Raw genomic sequence first — 17944 nt, forward strand, 5'->3', positions numbered from 1 at the left:
TCCTCTGGATCTCCAACTTTTGATGCAGTGTCTAGAACAAAGCAAGCACTCAAAAGTCCTGAATGCATTTTTGCAGAATCCCCCAAAGTTCATGTATAGCTCTTAGAGTCTAAGGAATGGTCCATGGACCCAGAATAAAAATTGGCCTGGCATGACATCCTAGTAAGGTGTAATTTCACTGTCTCCACTCAACATGAATTGCGAACAATTAGAGAAAAACTTGAGAAATAGAGCCAGGGATGTGCAGAGGTTTTGATGCCCTCATTCTGTCCAGCTTGTGCTCAAACATCCACTCCGATGTATCTCTTATACATTGGGACAATGAAAATAGGGGTGGTGGAAACACTACTGCCTCTCTCCTTCTGACCTCAGATTACTATCATGAGAAGGGGAACAGTTAGGCATCATGGCTACATTCAGGAATCAGGAGACAAGGCAATGGGAAAAGTGGTCACAATCTGGATGGATGATTAACAGGGAAAGCCCCAGGCTGCAGTCATTGAAGGCTTACACATGATATGAAGGGAAAGCAGGAGGCAGTAAGGCACAGTTTTGAGGAATGAGGCTATGGAGTCCTCTTGACCCATGTCTGTATCCCAGCCCTGCTGCACGCTACCTGTGGGCTTTCAGGGAACATATATTATTCTTTCATCCTCAGTTTCCCCTCAGGAAATGTGAATAAGAACATCTGATGTAGGGGACTGTTGTGACATTTAATAAGATAATGGATGCAAACTGCCTAGCACTCCACAAATAAGAGATCTCGTTATTATCCTCTATAAGCTCCAAGGTCCTTCTTTAAATGAAAAATTTAGGTGCCCATTTATTCTACTCAAGTAAACATCAATCTGGATAAACCAACTAAGAAAATCTAAAGCAACATATCACAAAGAGCTACATCAGCTTAGAAATGGCATGAAAAAGGTGGCATTCAAGAGCGTTAGCTGGGCGTGGTGGCTGATGCCTGCAATCCCAGCACTTTGGGAAACCAAGGCAGGTGGATCATGAGGTCAGAGGTTTGAGACCAGCATGGCCAACATGGTGAAACCCTGTCTCTACCAAAAATACAAAAATTAGCCGGGCGTGGTGACAGGCGCCTGTAATTCCAGCTACTCAGGAGGCTGAGGGAAAAGAATTACTTGCACCCAGGAGGCAGAGGTTGCAGTGAGCCGAGATCTCACCACTGCACTCCAGCCTGGATGACAGAGCAAGACTCTGTCTCGGGAAAAAAAATAAAAGAAAAAAAGGTGTTAGTATGTGTTAAGCAATGTTATATGTTATACATATTAACTCATTTAATTCTCATGACAACTCTAAGATAAGTAATGTTATCATCACTGTTTTTATTATCATCATCCCTATTATACTAATAAAATATAAAACACAGAAAGATTAAGTAACTTATCCCAGATCACCTAGCTAGCAAGTGGCAGAATCCAGATTCACCTGCAAGGAGTCTACATTCCCCGCCAACACCCCAAAACACAAAGGTATTTGAATTCCAAACTGTACCACTTTTCCCTAGTGCCTAGGGCAGTGCCTCACACATAAAAATGCCATTGAATTGAGTTGATTACAAACACATTGAAACTGTGACAATTCTTCTTTAACTTCGGTAGGAAGAGCTATCTAGCACCCCTGCACCTGTGTGATCCTTACATCAACTCAGAGACAACACCTGATTCACTCCCACTGAAGAGCCCACCTCCTTGAGCTTGGGAAGGTGCTTAGTGAATCCTCACATCAGTGACAGGAAGATTTCCTCCAGAACACTGAACTCACACATGGCCCTGTAGTGTCAGAGCCACAAGAGCAGAGATTCCTGACTGTTTTGTTCACTGATGCAGCCCCAGTGACTAGAATAGTGGCTAGAACACAGCATGTGCTCAATAAATACATGTTAAAGGAAGAAAAGATAAATGTGATCCTATAGAAGACAATAGGTTGCATGGAGTTAAGGCACATGCATCTCTTATGCTGTGAGTACTGTGGCAACCATTAATCGCCCCTTTTATTCCAGCTGTGTGTGGGACCAAGGGACAAATTACACAGCAGAGAAGGTTGCCCGGTTCCCCGTTTGCCTATGAAGTTATGTAGTGAGCAAACAAGAGGACACTGGAGCACAGCGCTGCTTAGAGCCGAGGCTCAGTAAACTTTTGTTCACTGAGGAATAAATGTATTAAGCTGACCAGCTCAATTTGATTCATAAAGAAATAGCCTTAGGGCTTTTCTGAGGAAGAACACAACATACTTTCAATCCAACTTTTTGAAAAATAAAACATGATTATACACTCCTAAATAAATATTTTCACAAAGTTTGCCTATATGTCAAAGATTTCTAGGATTTGGAAGCCAGTATATTCCCAAGTTGTGAGGACATCTGTGTTATTCTCAACACTCCCTGCAAAATGACTATGTCCTTACCTGAGAGCCTGAAACAATATAAAACGCAAAGCTGCCATCCCTCTGCCTCGGCAACTGCACATTCACCCAGAACTCACAGTGCTGCTCACATAGGCTTGAAAAGAGAGTGAAAAACACACACCATATTTCTCCTACTTTATAATATGAAGAGGCAATACAAGTTGGAAAACAGTGAGCAACTTGGGATCTACAATGAATTTAAATGGAAGTTTGTGGGATGCCTGCAGTTTGTCATGTAAGCAGCCTTGACATACAGAATTCCTGGAACTAGCCTACCTTAATTCAGTCTGACAGCTCTGTGGAATAAAGCAGCATCCTAAAAATAAAGCATACATAATGTATCTTCCATGCTGGGCATGAAAAATAGTACAAGGCTTAAATGCTACCAAAATGGTGTGCCTTGAGATTCATTCACATTATACTGTGCAGACTACAGGGGAAGCTCTGGCAAAGCTGCTAAATCAGAGATAACAGAAGCATGCTGGGTTGTCTCTGTTTTTATTCTCTTGATTTTTACATGGACATAGTCTGCTTTGTCTAATCCTAGATAAATACTTTAGGATATTTTTGCTTTTTTAATTATCAAAATGTATCAGCACCACACAGTATCTGGTGACTTTTTTTTTTTTTTTAATTGAGACGGAGTCTCGCTCTGTCGCCCAGGCTGGAGTGCAGTGGCCGGATCTCAGCTCACTGCAAGCTCCGCCTCCTGGGTTTACGCCATTCTCCTGCCTCAGCCTCCCGAGTAGCTGGGACTACAGGCGCCCGCCACCTCGCCCTGCTAGTTTTTTGTATTTTTAGTAGAGACGGGGTTTCACCATATTAGCCGGGATGGTCTCGATCTCCTGACCTCGTGATCCGCCCGTCTCGGCCTCCCAAAGTGCTGGGATTACAGGCTTGAGCCACCGCGCCCGGCCTATCTGGTGACTTTTATAATAATTTGAGACTCTTGAAAGGAAAATTTGGCAGAAAACAAATATGTTCCGTCACATTGATACACATGTGATTGTTTATGGCAAACAAGAAAATCTGGTAAGCACTGGCACCTTGGCTTGCGCGAAAAAAACTTGTAGCAGTGTTCACAATGATACATCAGTACTGCACTTGAGTAAAAATATTATCAATATTAGATTATTGAATTGAAAAAAGAAATTAAATAGAAATGTTGGCATAGTGGTAAAATCAGAAACCATCATGCTAAAATTTGTACATTTTTGACATTACCCCATAATTGTAGTAAGTTATATTTGTGAGGTAGTGTGGGTTAACAGAAGCAACATGAGGAAACTTCAGTGCCAGAGACAGAATTGGGCACAAATTCCAATTTCATTGCTCTCTAGGTAGGCGATGTAGGGCAAATTTTATAAGCTCACTGAGCCTCAGGATTCCCCTATTTAAAATAAGAGTAGTATCTGCTGTATAAAATTGTCAGGTGGTATAATAGACAACACACATCAAATACAGTGTAAGTACTACGTGATACATAACACTAGATTCTTTGTCACAATTGAAAAATACTTCCTTATTGCACACAAACATTTTAAGGCTCTTTGATGCTATATTTTAATTCATTTTAAGACTTCCTACACAGAAACATATAGGATGAAAATCTGCTCCAGTGGTAACTGCTGGATCGTATATTGTGGCACCCTGCTGGCTCTGCCTACTTAATTACTATCTTGCCCTTCCTCAAGTGCACCCTTCTCATTTTCTAGGATATCTTGGAGCATAACCTGTCAGAAAATAGTCTGTTATAAAGTACAATACCAGTAAGTCCACTAATTTCACACATCTTTTTGTATTCAAGAAGAATCATCTAGAACTCATCAGGTCACACAATCAAGATCTTGTCTCAGACTAAACTGAGCTAGCTGACTGAATCACCCACACCAGTTCTGCCAATTTAGAAAAACCCTAAAGATGACCTTTATTAATTGGAACTCTTTGTCTTTTGACTAAATCGACAGAGAGCTTTATCTGAAAGGCTGGGGCAGGCAGATTATTCAATTCACAGCATTTGATTCCTTTTTACATCTCCCTTTCCACATCACATATCCATTTTATAATTACTCTGGGCCTCAACTTCTATATTTGTTAAATGTTTGTCAGAGTCCCCAAACTCTATGTCACCTGGATGCAGCTGGTAGATGACAATTTAATGAAATAATGCAAGCACAGTACTTAGAATGGTGCTTGGCATATATATCTAGGAAAATTCAATGACTCTTAGCTATGGTTAAGGTTGCTTTGTCTCCTGGAGGAAAAAAAGGAGGTTCCCATAGCTATATCTGTGCATCAGTGTGTAAGTAATCTGTTTCATTATATTAAACAACTATACTTCCTAGTAGGCTGTGGTGATAGACAAAGACGACTTACCTTAAGGCCCCTTAAAGGATTTCTTGAGGGAAGCAGATTTGTGAAAAGAGAAAAGACTTGGAAATTAGAAGACAAAAATTTTTGCTGGACAACTCATCACATGTCCTTGAGCAGTTTTCTTGCCTTTCATTCATCTCTAAATTGAGGTTTAAAAAGTCTACTGCATAGGATTCTTAGAAAAATTAACTAAGACAGCTTAAATATCTAAATTCAACTTGCAACACAGACTAACCACTTCCTTGGTGCCAGATATAAATTTATTTTTGTAAACATTAATCAAAAGTCAGAACAGAAACAACATTTAGGGCAGATTACTTACAGGCTTTGCTGGCTTCTCACTCTCTCAAATATTAAAAGATCTACTCCCAGACCAAGCCTGATCACCAGAGAAATATATACCTAAATTAAATCCTATTGTTCCTCCTGCAGAAAACTCATTATCAAATTACACTAGAGTGTGATGCCAACACACCACATTGATAGTCCTCACAAGAATAAGCCCCGTAAACCTTTCATTTGCATTGTGAGGAGGCTACCAAAAACACTTTTTATTACATCCACAATGAATTCCTTATGAGATCCTCCAGGAGAAAGTCTAGCCTGGACTTAAGACGAAAAATGTTATTACGCATCCTAAGTATTAGAAGCTAGTGGCTTCCAGTATAGATTTACTGTTTAGAGTCCAAGGAACAAGCAATGAACGCATTCCTTCATTTGTTCAAAATATTTATTGAGCATCTACTATGGGCCAGACTCTCCACTAAGATCCAGAAATGCAATTCTAAAGAAAACGGGAAGTATCTTTGACTTCAGAGACCTAGAGAGTAGTGGGAAGGAACAGATGATTAAGCAAATGATTATAATACAAATATGTATTATATAATATAATGATATAGAGCAAGCTGAAAAAGATGCTAGGTAACTAGGTAAGATCTGTTGCCTCTCTGGGTGGACTGAGAGGCTCAAATAAACTCAAACTTTGACCAACAGAATAGGAGGGCCCTAGAAGAAAGCTACACACTTCTGTGGAAATCAGGGAAGAAAGACACAGTGAGGAAAAGACTAGAAATAGGTGGATGGGTAGAGATACTGAGAACCTAATGCTGTCTATACCATGACCAGAAGTGTTCTATTTATGTACTTTGCATCACTATAACAGTCTGCTTGAGTAGAATTATATTGTGTATAGTATTCATAACCATACGAAATCATTTCATGAGCCCCTGAAGAAACTGACGTGACTTTGTGACTCTAAATGACAAAGTAGAAGAAGGTATCAAAGAGAGAATGTTGTTTGAGATATAACTTAGTGATTTTATTTATTAAATGGAGTCATACTAGTATAACCTCATTAGTTTCTTTCCATCACCACTCCCATATGAAAGGAGAGAGAAATATCCAGGCTATACCGAGATTATAAACCCCTCCTTCAAATGAATTTTTGTTCTCAAAGATGCTGGAAATTCAGAGCAAAGAATTAAATATATAAGAAGAATCGTGATTACAAAAGTTTAATTAAGCAGTTTTAGCCATAGTCTTATCACATAAGGAAATAATACACGAGACTTGGAGATTATGTGAGGAATTCAATGAACTTGGTACCTCCTGTACTTGTTATAATAATAATAATGACCAATATTTATTGAAGGTTTATCTTGTGGCAAATACTGGTTCTAAGTGTTTTCCATATATTAACTAATAACAATCTCATATGGCAGGCAGTATTGTCATTTTACAGCTGAGGAAACTGAGGCATAAAGAGACATGGCAACATTTCCAAGTCATAAGATTGGTAAGTTGAAACCTAGTTAGTCCAACTCCAGGGCCCAGGCTCTTAGCCACTACTGTATTCTCTCAACTTCCATCCAAGAGTGTCTAAGGGAAGCTCAAAGGACATATCAGAGAACCGTGCCTCAGGATGTACCCAGGAGTTCCTCTTCTCCTCTCTAGGGCCTTTATGACATGAAAATGAATGGGATTACAGCATAACAAGGGGGATCCTGTGCCCTACTCTACTCAGAACAGTCAGTTGTGTCTATTGTCCCAATGCCCACCAGCAGCTCCTTTCATGCCACATGGTTCCAGTTTGGATGATAAGTTACATATTCGCCTAAGTCCAGTGGCTAAGAAGTTATGTTCTGAAGTTTGCTGGGCCTACAATCAAAACCCAGTTTAGCCACTTACTAGCTGTGGGAGTTGAGGCCAATTACTTTGTCTCAATAAGCCTCAATTTTTTCACCTACTAAATGGAAATAATAATAGTCCCTACATCATAGCATTGCTATGAGAATTCTAGGAGCCAACACATATGAATCAATTTGTATAATCCTTAACAAATTGTGGACACCCAATACAAAATTCATTTTTATCAACATTAGATTCAATGTTTGAGAGGGTTTCTTACATTGGCATAATTGTGGTGGACTGCTTTGTAAACTTGAGACATCAAAGCATACCTGTGAATCTGGAGCACTTAGACAAGAACCACTATCAGTAATGAATGTCCAGTTTTTCTAAGTAAATCACTGGTGCTTCAAGGAGTATCCATTCTAAAATGAAATTATAATGCTAAAGCCATTGGAAATGCAGTTTGGGTCTCAGCCACTCCAAAGGATTTTAATCCATTCCATTGTAGGCTCCCTGGGAACCTCATTGAAATGCTGAATTTCATGGTGACATGGAGAAAGTAAGTATCCTTTCAGCTTTTAATCTCTTTAGGGTACGTTTTAGCCTCTTGAGCCAATCTGGATTCAAAGTTGTAACTTCTGGCATCATTCTGCATTCAAACATAAGCCACTGACTCACTGTACTTTGTATTCAAACCCTGGAATAGCTTTAATATTCAGAGAATATCCTTTATATGGCATGGGCATGACCGCAGACCAATCCTTTTGCTGGCAACTGCAGTAAGTGGCTACATATGTTAGAACCTGCCAAAATGTTTGTCACCCAAGAAGAGAGAATCTTGAAAGACAGGCTCAATGGACCATAGTCAGGGGCTTGATAAAACCACACAGCTAGTTAGTATACACACTGAACAAATTACCAATTTTTGCCTCATTCTTTTTATTTGTTAAATAAAGGGGTTAAATCCATTGGGAAAAAAATCAAGGGGTTGAACCTAACATGGTCTGGCTCTGCGCCCCTTAAGAAGATTCCATCTGCTCAAGAACGATAACCAGCTTCCCCCTTACTTTTAAAAACTTCTACTTCCTCCCATAGTAACCTATTTAATAGTATGCCTGACTGTCAGCAAGTTCTTTGCCTCCAGCCTAGCTTCCTCTCCTCATCATGCAAATTGCCGTTGGCTTTAATTAGATTTAATAAACCACTGGGAAGTGCAGCGAGGGAAATGGAGAGCGAAGATTATACAGTATGGGCTTACTCTTGTATGTCCAATACAGCATTTTCCCTGGAACTCTCATATCCTCCCAGGCTGGGAAAATAAAGAATGCCAAACGCATGGAAAGACAGGCTGCTGCTGCTGCTGCTGTCCAAATGTGAACCGTGGGTGGAGAAAAATCATTTAGAAAAAGACAGTGAGGGAAAAGAGAAAATGAACCCGAATCCCCAACAGCTGCAAATAACGAAACATGTGAATCTGTTACCTTGGATGAACTCTGCTTTCCTGCTCACAGACGGCAGGGTCCTGTTGAGCCCCAGGATCCTGTCTAGGTGGAAGGCAAACACCTCACTCATGTCCAAGGGCTGCTTGAGAAGCCCACACGGGCTAGGGCCGCAGCGGAGCACAGCGCCAGGTGCGCCCCCCTCCAGCACCAGCAAACGGGCTCCACTCTTAGAGGACACTGGCCGGAGCCCTGCCACTGTGCTGTCCGCCAAGAGTCGCATTCTTCGGATGTCATCTTTGCTCAGCCAGGAGGGGGCGCTCTCGCTGTAGATCCTAATGTTGCTTTCCCTGGAGCTGGGCTGCAGGAAGTCTGGGCCCCTGGCTCGCACTCCTGGACCCCGCACCAACCTCCAGGGTCGCTCTCCCATCTTAGCTAGGTTTGCTCCCTGAGCGTACCCAGGTGCTACAGCATCAGCTGCCCTTGCAACTTCTTGCGGCTGAAGAGATGGTCCGACCAAAGCCTCCTGCCCTGGAGCAGCCGATGCCACTGCATGCTTTTTCCTGCGCTTGGGCTTCACGGTGCCACGGATATTGGCCGGCTTGCTGCGCTTGGAGCGTAGCGTAATGTACACCACATTGGGCTGCAGAGTGGACCCATTGCCCTGGGACTCCGGAGGCGCCAGGGTACCATCCAGGGGTATCTCAGGGAAGGATGCCTCGGCGGGGTCGCGGCTGCGATGTGGCCCCTTCTCAGCCGCGTGTCCGTGCTGGAGAGAGGCCCTCCCCACCTGGCTCACCAGGAAGCCCAGGTAGATGGCACAGGCAGTGCCCAGCAGAAGGTTTCTCCGGGTCCTTGGACGCCGGCTGCTCCAGAGTTTACGCACCCGCGGGACGCACAGGGAGCAGATGAACCAGTTTATGAGCTGCCCCGGCTTGTCTGGACAGGTCATTTCTCTGCTGCATCCACATGTTGAAAGGAGTTTAAAGTCTGCATTTGGCTCCTGCTAATGTAATGCATGGTTTCCTGACTTCAGCTGTCGCGTCCGCTTCGGGATATAAATGGTCTCCAGTGGGTAGAGGTGGAAGGAAAGGGTTGGTGATGAAGCTGGGAATGTTTCAGACACAACAAACCTTTTAAACTATCAGTCTCCCCAAGGAGAAATGTGGTTTGTTTCTGGGAATGAATGGATACAGAGTTAACTGAATCACAGTCTCAAACCATTTAAGTTCCTCTACAAGAGTAAAGAAAAAAAGTCATTTCCTTTCATAAATATCACCGCTAAATGTTTTTAAAAATAAAATTTAAAACCATGAAAACAAGATAGATGTATAGATTTGACAGTCACTTTAAAGTAGTGAAAACAAGCCACAAAAATCCACGAGTGTTTTATAACTTGTACCTAGAGTCATTTAAGTTGACTCTGAAGCAAAAGCATTAATATGTGACAAACCTGGGCTTTTCCTTTTTGAAATTCAGAAAGAACTTAAGACAAGTAATAGATGATTTTTAAAACTCTATAACTATACCATATTTACTTTTTAAAGTCCTGAATTAACCAAGTACAAGCAGCAAGTATTAACAATAAAATTTAGAAACATATTCTCTTAGTCTAATAGTACACATTTTTCTTCGTATTAATAATATGTTGCATTAGCTTACATTGTTAGTATAATACAAAGCCGTAAATGTCCACATATGTTGGAAACAGTTGCATTTATTCTGTTTCTCTCTCTCTCTTTCTCTCTTACACATACACACACACACACAACACAACACAACTCTGACTGCTTTTTATTTCTTTTCTTTCCACCGAAGTCAGCTGAAAGAAAATAAAAGCATCTCTAGTTCTGTTTTTTCACTATTAAAAAGAAAAAGAAGAAACTCGTAAGCAACCTTACTTACACAGCTGGCCCCATGCTTGGCTCCAGGAAGAATGTAATCCTTGACTCTAATGCAAAGAACTTTTAAAGGCTGAGGCATGTAAGTAGAACATATTTCATGGTCAAGAGTGTTCCACATTTCAAACATTTCAGTTCAGCTTTAAAAGCCCCCTTGAAAACTACTGATTGCAAAGCAAAACTTGGAAACTGACTGCTGCATGGTTTTAAGAAATTTTAGAAACAATAGTTAACAAAATAAACATTAATTTTAAATTCGGAAAAAAGAAATGCCGTAGAGAATCAGTTTTCATTCAAATAACTTTCCACTTATTTTTAACCCCTGGGAGCCCTCTAGTGTCGTGTTTGCAAAACAGACTCAGAAATGTCAGTCTCATGAAGTTCAAAAGATCGAGAGTGTTTGCTATCTTGGTAGAGCAGCCGCAGCCAAGGGAGTAACTTGTAAAATAAGGAATGCCATCACCCCTCGAGTGTCCATCCCACATAACTTGGGATTAGAGCATAAGCGTTCCCAGCAACTACTCACCTTACCATCTTGGCCGTTTCATTCGTCTTCCACCAGTTCTGGAAAGAGAAGGCCTAGAAGTTCAGAAAAAAAACGGTAAGAAAGAGTTAATATAAATGAGGGGGAAAAAATAGAACAGTGAGATAAGAGTGCACATAGATAAGAAAGACATTTATAGTGTGCAGTTGCACGATGCAACAGTTCACCAAAAGAAGTTGTGGATTATCTCTGATTGGAGGTTTTTAAAAAAAAAAAACAGGTGAGGGATTGGCCTGGGTGGTTTGCATGTCCTAGCACAAAGGCAGGAACTGATGACCTTGGGGTCTCAATTACACTATGACAAATAGAATCAAAAGGCAAGAAGACAGAAAGGGGACAGGGATTTTTCCTACCCACAGAGAAAGAAAGTTGTGATACTGAAGAGTGGGTAAAAGATTAGCATATGGTATATATTCCTAAAAATACTGTATTTTACAATGCAAAAAGAGCAAGGAGTTGGAATATATATGGAAGGAGAGAATAAACGTCCAAGTGGTAAATTGACGAAAATTATAATCAGGCTGTTATTTTAGCACTCTAAACTCAGTCCTTTTTTCCTCTTTAAAAGTCCTGCCACATGGAGGAATGAGAAGGACCAATCCCAATATTGATAGTACCTGGGTATTTTAATATTCCCAATATTGATAGTACCTGGGTATTTTTGATAGTACCTGGGTATTTTTGATAGTACCTGGGTATTTTATAGTGCCTGGAAGTACCTGGGTATTTTGGCTAAACTTTCTGAGAATTCAGGCATCAAAGCAATTTTATTTGCACTCAAAAACTCTTAAGGCACATACTTTCATACACACAGAATTATTTTCTAGATAGAAAATGTGAACTTCTTGCAAGAAAACCATACCAAAGCTGCATTTTATAATCATCTTATTATTTTCACAGTCAAAGGAACAACTGATTTGGCTCTATAAAAATTAAAAGTAAGCCTTTGGCAGAGGCCAGTTATAATAACCAGAAGTCTCCTCCAGCTGTTTTTAGAGCTACTTTTTTCATGGAGAAATGCCTAGGAGATAGGGTGAGTTGTGTGAGTTAGTAAATCTGGTTGACTACCTTGCCACCCCACTCCAAAAATGTCTCCTAGAAAAAGAACAATACACTGTCCCCTGCTATAGCCACAACAGGGATTAGTGGAGGCTCCACTATCTACTCTGAACTATGATATTCAGAGAATAGGCTGAAGAGGGAGGAAGCCTGGCTTTAAATTCTTCTCATTTAACTCTTACGTGTGGTCCCCTGTGGCAAGTCATTTTACCCTGCCTCAGTTTCCCTCATGTGTAAGAGAAGAAAAATAATACCACTTACTCCATCGGTTTCTTGTGATGATCGAATGAGACAGCAGCCTTGGCATGACCATTTGAAATATTCAGCAACGTGTTTGTTTTTATCCCCCATGATGCCTCATTAAACTGCTCGGAAGCCTGTCTCCTCCGCCCAGGCCTCGACACATGGTCACCATTGCACCACAGCAAAGCTATCACGGTAGAATTGAGGACAAGCACACTGAATTATTTGTAGTCAAGATATTGATGTAACCAATACACTGGATAAACGGGGCTTGTCAGATATAATCAGAACACAATTTTAGTGATTGCCCCCCTCCACTGCCCATTGAAACCTATTCTGTGGCCTGATATCTCTTTTCAACTTTCTTAAATGGAAACTCAGGCAGGCCCCATGACTTTTCCAGTAATACTTAAATTTTTTTAAAAGTTCTCCAGTTGTTAGCCATAGACATACAGACATGTAATATACATAAACTAATTAATATGTTTGATTCTATATCATAGTAAATTTTTTTTTAATTTCTTTTAAATTTCCAGAATTTCTCCAGAAAATAGCAGTCCCTCAAAAAGCATAACCAAAATCTACTGAAAAGGGACAGAGGAGATCCATTGCAGATTCTTTTTTGTTCCTGCCTAGAGCTCTTATTCCTTAACCACTCACTCAGCCCCTCACCCTACTTTGAGCCTGGCTCTGGCTGTTCCAAGGTAGTGGAGAGAGAGAAGCAATAATGGCAGAAATGGTTTTGCTACTCCATGGATAATGCTGCGAATTGACTTATAAGCTCTCCAGGTTTGGCAGGTGTGTAAAGCTGACTCTGCGATGAGCATCTTGTAGTCACTTCAAAGACACCACTATCAAAGCATCTCTCTAGCTGGCTGTTGATGGCCCCTCAGTCCCCTGGAACTTGGTAGCCCCCCATTCTGTTGAGATCACCTCATCTCTTAGGCAGCATTTAGGCTGACCCGCAGGCTGGTTTTCTAACTTGGACGTCTGTGTACTGCCCCACAAGTGATCCAATGGACATGGTCATCATGATTTGCTCCAGCAACCTCAGACTTCCCAATGCAGCAAACCACTTCCCTCAGCACAGCGGATCCATACCTCATTTTGGAATGTGGAAGCAATTGCCATCAATTGCTCATGGTCTCTGTTGAAACTGAATGGAAAGGTGTTTTTTGCCATCAGGTAGCACGGGACACGGAGAAGTTTAATTTGGTTTTAGAAAAATAAAGCTAAATTCCTTGAACGAGTGTTAGTTTGAAAATTTGTTGCCACAATATAACATTCATTCATAACTTACAATATAATCTGTGAGTGCACATATAGAACTCAAAGCATTCGTTATTATTATTAGATTAGATCAGAGAGACTAATAATTCTCGTGCCTAAAGTATTTTCTCTTCTTAAAAATAATAAGAGAAATAAAGTGAAAAAGTAGACAGTAAGATAATGGTAGAGCCCATTAGAATTACCTGGGGACCTTTCTATATCTTTATGGAGGGGCAAGGATGGTGATGGAGAGAAAACATGAATAGAGCAGGATTGTGGGAATGTCCTGTTTCTTCGTTTAGATGGGATTTACCTAAGTATGTTTATTTTGAGATAACACATTGACTATACATTTGTGATTTCTGTACTTTTCCATATTTATATATGTCTTATCCTTCAATCAAATTGGAAAGGGTGTAGATATATATTTATTTTATATTCTTTATACCTTGTATATATGAGTATATATATATACCTTGTATATATTTTATATTCTTTATACCTTATATATATACCTTGTATATATATATATATGTATATAAATCTATAAAGAAGGAGAGTAGGACAAATAATTTGTTTACAATAAAAAATGCATATTACTTTGGTCATTTAAAAATTAAGTTTAAATATTAAAGAACAGTAAAAACCCCTGAAAAATTTAAAAATACATGAGTGTCTAGGCCCCATCCATCTTCCCAGAGACTCTAAATGATCTAAAGCAGGGCCCAGGAATCCACAGTTTGAAAAGCTTCTAATGTGCAGAGTTATAATTCACTGTACTATGAGTTAAATACTTAGTTCTAGAAGCAAATTAACACCTTTTTACAATTAAATGATGTCTTAGGTTTCACTGGCAATGAAGTAATCTGTAAATCCTTCAAGGCTTCCAATAGTAAGATCCTAGTTTGATGAAGCCTATTTGCCTTCAGTCTGGGACAACTCCTGGACCAGATTAGATAGTGAATCGGGCCTCATTCTTCCACCCACAGCACTCTCATTTCCCCCACTCCTGTCAGGTGTGTCACTTGCTGTGACTGTGTGGCAACTTGCCCATCTCCTGAGAGCCCTTGGGAAAGTGAAGGACAATATAGAAGGACTCCAATCACTGAAAAGCTAAGTACTGAGTTTTTCTTTGCCGTTGTTGACCCAGGCCTGTTGCACAGATTGCAGACCTGCAGATGGACACCTTGTTCCTGGTTCAGTGCTGCCCAGACTTTTCCACTGGGGGACCCTATCCTTTGCTTCTCATATTCCTGATTTCTAGGAACCATAACCCTACTATAATTATAATCCCGGCATTAGCATAGGTTCCTGGGTACAACCTTTGCCCTACTTATTGTATGGAATTTGCTAATTCCTTTGCTATCCATTCCAACACCAGGCCTGGACAGCACCAAGCTGCCCTGCCTGCTGCTGAAAAATTTTCAACTTTATAATCTTTGAAGTTTTGTCATAAAAGTGTTAAATAGTAGTCTATACTATATCTGTCTTTTGAACAGTATGCAGAAGAAGTTATATTGATTATGTCATATTTTATAGAAATATGTGCACTTTTTATCTGACAGTTGATTGCTCACCCCTAAGGACATCATTCCTGTTGACCTAAACTAGTACATCTATATGCAGTAGGAGAAGTGCTTTTGGAGAAAATTACCTGTCTCCTCAGAACTGGTCTTACAAATCTATGAAGTAACACTATGTGCCATAGCCTAATCACTCATATATGACCCAGAGAATACCAAATAGGCATATTTCCAGCAGATAAAATGCCTGGCATTGCACTGTATTAGGTATTCTCTCCTCTGTCTACTATTATACCATGCACCTTCCTCCATTTTCCTGGTATGGAAATCTCCTGCAATAATCCATTTGCCTCGTTTCCCTAGGACCATTTATTCCATGATTTGGTGTTGTGTCTGTGTTAGAATGGTTCTGCCACATGACCAGAAACTGGGCGATGTCTGCATGAACATACTATGATATAGTAAACAGATAAAACAAATGACAGCCAATTTGGCATCTATTTGAAATGATAGACATGTATAAAGTTATTATTTCACTTCTTAATAATTAGATAATTTATGCAGGTTAGAATAATTTCCATTTGTTTTATAGTTCTAAAACCTGATAATTCATAGAGTCATCATGGAATAAAGTAGGAATTAGGAAAATTGGAGGTTGCCCTGAGTTTCTTCAAAAAGCCCCCACACAATCTAGACAACTAAGCTTCTCTATTTCAGAAATGGGCACTCAAGGTCCTGATACTCTGCTCCATTTCTGTCCCCAGGGCACACACACAGAGGAGAAACCAGGACAGACACACTGGCTCTAGGTCATTCTTGGCATAGACAGAAAAACTCACGCAGCAGTAGTTTTCTGTCTTTGTAAAGGAGTAAAGATTGGATAAAACTGTCTCAACCCTTGGGCTCCTTGCAGGAAACTAGTGCAGACCAACAAATTATTTTTTCTCTCCTCACCTAAGGTATAGTTTATGTAAAAGAAAAAAATCTACAGAGTACATTTAAAGAAAGGAAAGGCCCCTGGCTTCACTAGATTAAATTTGGAACGTTAGAAATGCATTGGGATTATAAATAAACACCTTAAACTGCAGGAGAAGAATGTAGAGAGAAATTTGGAATCCTTTATTCATTTGTATCTGGTAGTTTTGGAACTGAGTTGGATCACCTACTGTGATTCAGACATATGTCCCCTATCTGATACAATGTTGGGGTATGTAACTACATACGCAAATTTTAAGAATTGATAGTGAAACTGGATTGGAAAAGACAGACTGGGTTAATGTTACATACTCTACCCATTCACCCACGCCCACCTCCCCAGCACTGTGGATTCAAGCACCAGAAAAGAAGAACTACAGGAAGGCACTGATGGAGATATTTTCATATATTATTCTGCGCAATATCAAAGCATTAGCAGCCATTGGCTTGCAAGGTGAAGAAATATGATGCAGTGTCAGGGAGCATCTCATCCTTTCCATTACCTCTCAGGTATTGCAACTTCTGGAGCCCTGGTGGGTAGCTCCCATGGTGTGGACTTCAGGGTTACCGTAGAAGGCAGCAACAGCAGCAGGTGAAGCAGTAAGTTGCCCACAAGTAGCTGCACAGAGAGAAAACATCCATGAGAGAGGCTTGTGTGTGGTAACCAGAACTACCTGGGTTATAAGCATATGAACTACAAGACTAAGCATCTGTAAGACACAATAAGTGCTTTTTGGAGAGGTGCTGGAGGTCTTGTTTTACGCAGGAGAGGGTAAAAGTCAGTACAGTTCAAGTCACTTCTGCCAAAGAATGCTAGGTAGCCATGGGCTAGTGAGACTTGGAGAAATGTACGTTGCACAACAGTTTAAAATTTATTGAAGACCTACTCAATGCTTGTCACTAAAGCTGGATTCTGTGGGGAGTACACAATGTGTAAGGCACTGCCTGGACATTAACTGAATTAACAAATGCATTAATGAATGAACATATTAAGATGGTAAAACACATCCCAAGGCCAGTGGTTCTCAAAGTGTGACCCTGGACCCGCAGCATCAGCTTCACCTAGAAATTTGTTAGAAATGAAAATCCTCGAAACCCACCTGAGACCTGCGGAATCGGAAACTGGAGGAGAGTCTTGTTTCGATACAGATATTGAAATAAGCCCTCCAGGTGACTGCCCTAGTGAGAAGCCCCAAAACGAATGGGGCAGGCCAGGAGGAAGACAGAAAGATGCCAAAAGAAGGTGGACAGAAAAGCAAAAAGTTGGGAGAAGATTCAAAACAATATTTGCAGTTTATCTAAGGTTGTTCTATTCCTTTTCCCGTCTTTATGAGAGTTCCATTTCCTTCCTGATATTTTATCCTTTGGATCAAAAACACAGAATGTGTTAACATCACATACCCTGCCCAGCCACCCACTCTCACCTACTCAGCTCTATAGATTCAAGCTCCTTCTCAAAGCACGTTCACAGCATGTAGAAACTGGAAAAAGAAGGAATTTGAGAGAGACTACAGTTCACAGCCCATGGAATGAAAACCAGGAGCACTCATGGCTGGGTGTGGAGGGACTGCCTAAGGAAAAGTGCCAGAGAAAAATCAATCCTTGACAGCCCATCACCAGTTATGAATCCATAAAGACTCCTTTTATAGTAAAATCACACTGTTTTCCAAAGGGCAGTCATCGGATTCCCATGGTCATGTAACATGTAGCATAGCCAAAAATTATAAGCCTAAAAGCTTTTGGTTAGAAGCTTGGAATGGGTTCTGAAATAAAAAGATGAAAAGATACCAAGGAGTATAACACAGAGAAAAAAAAAATTGAATATTTTTATAAGAATGAACATGTCGTTCTCTAAATATAACACACTCCAATTATTTTTCCACAGGAAATGACCAGTGCTTTGGTTAAGAATGCATATTACATTGCAGTTCTTTGGGGAATGAAGCCACCCTTGACTGAGGTAATCATCGGTTCAGAGGCAACTCCTTGTTTTATCTTTGCACTAATTGCTTAGAGAAATAGCCAGACAATATAATTAATGACAATAAATCTGCATTTAACTGA

At 40.4% G+C, this 17944-nt stretch overlaps 1 protein-coding gene across 1 annotated transcript in view; it reads right to left on the bottom strand.

Annotated features, from left to right (window-relative positions):
• GASK1B (golgi associated kinase 1B) overlaps positions 1-10500 on the bottom strand; it is a 48237-nt gene extending 37737 nt beyond the window's left edge. The window contains exons 1-2 of the mRNA XM_010383279.2: positions 10272-10500; positions 8409-9542 (exon numbers count right to left, since the gene is read on the bottom strand). Coding sequence (XP_010381581.2) covers positions 8409-9318 — 910 coding nt within the window. The 5' untranslated portion in view covers positions 9319-9542; positions 10272-10500. The remainder of the gene's footprint in view (positions 1-8408; positions 9543-10271) is intronic.
• Positions 10501-17944: the final 7444 nt, after the last annotated feature.

Source organism: Rhinopithecus roxellana, chromosome 2, assembly GCF_007565055.1.
Source record: "Rhinopithecus roxellana isolate Shanxi Qingling chromosome 2, ASM756505v1, whole genome shotgun sequence".
Taxonomy (NCBI): domain Eukaryota; kingdom Metazoa; phylum Chordata; class Mammalia; order Primates; family Cercopithecidae; genus Rhinopithecus; species Rhinopithecus roxellana.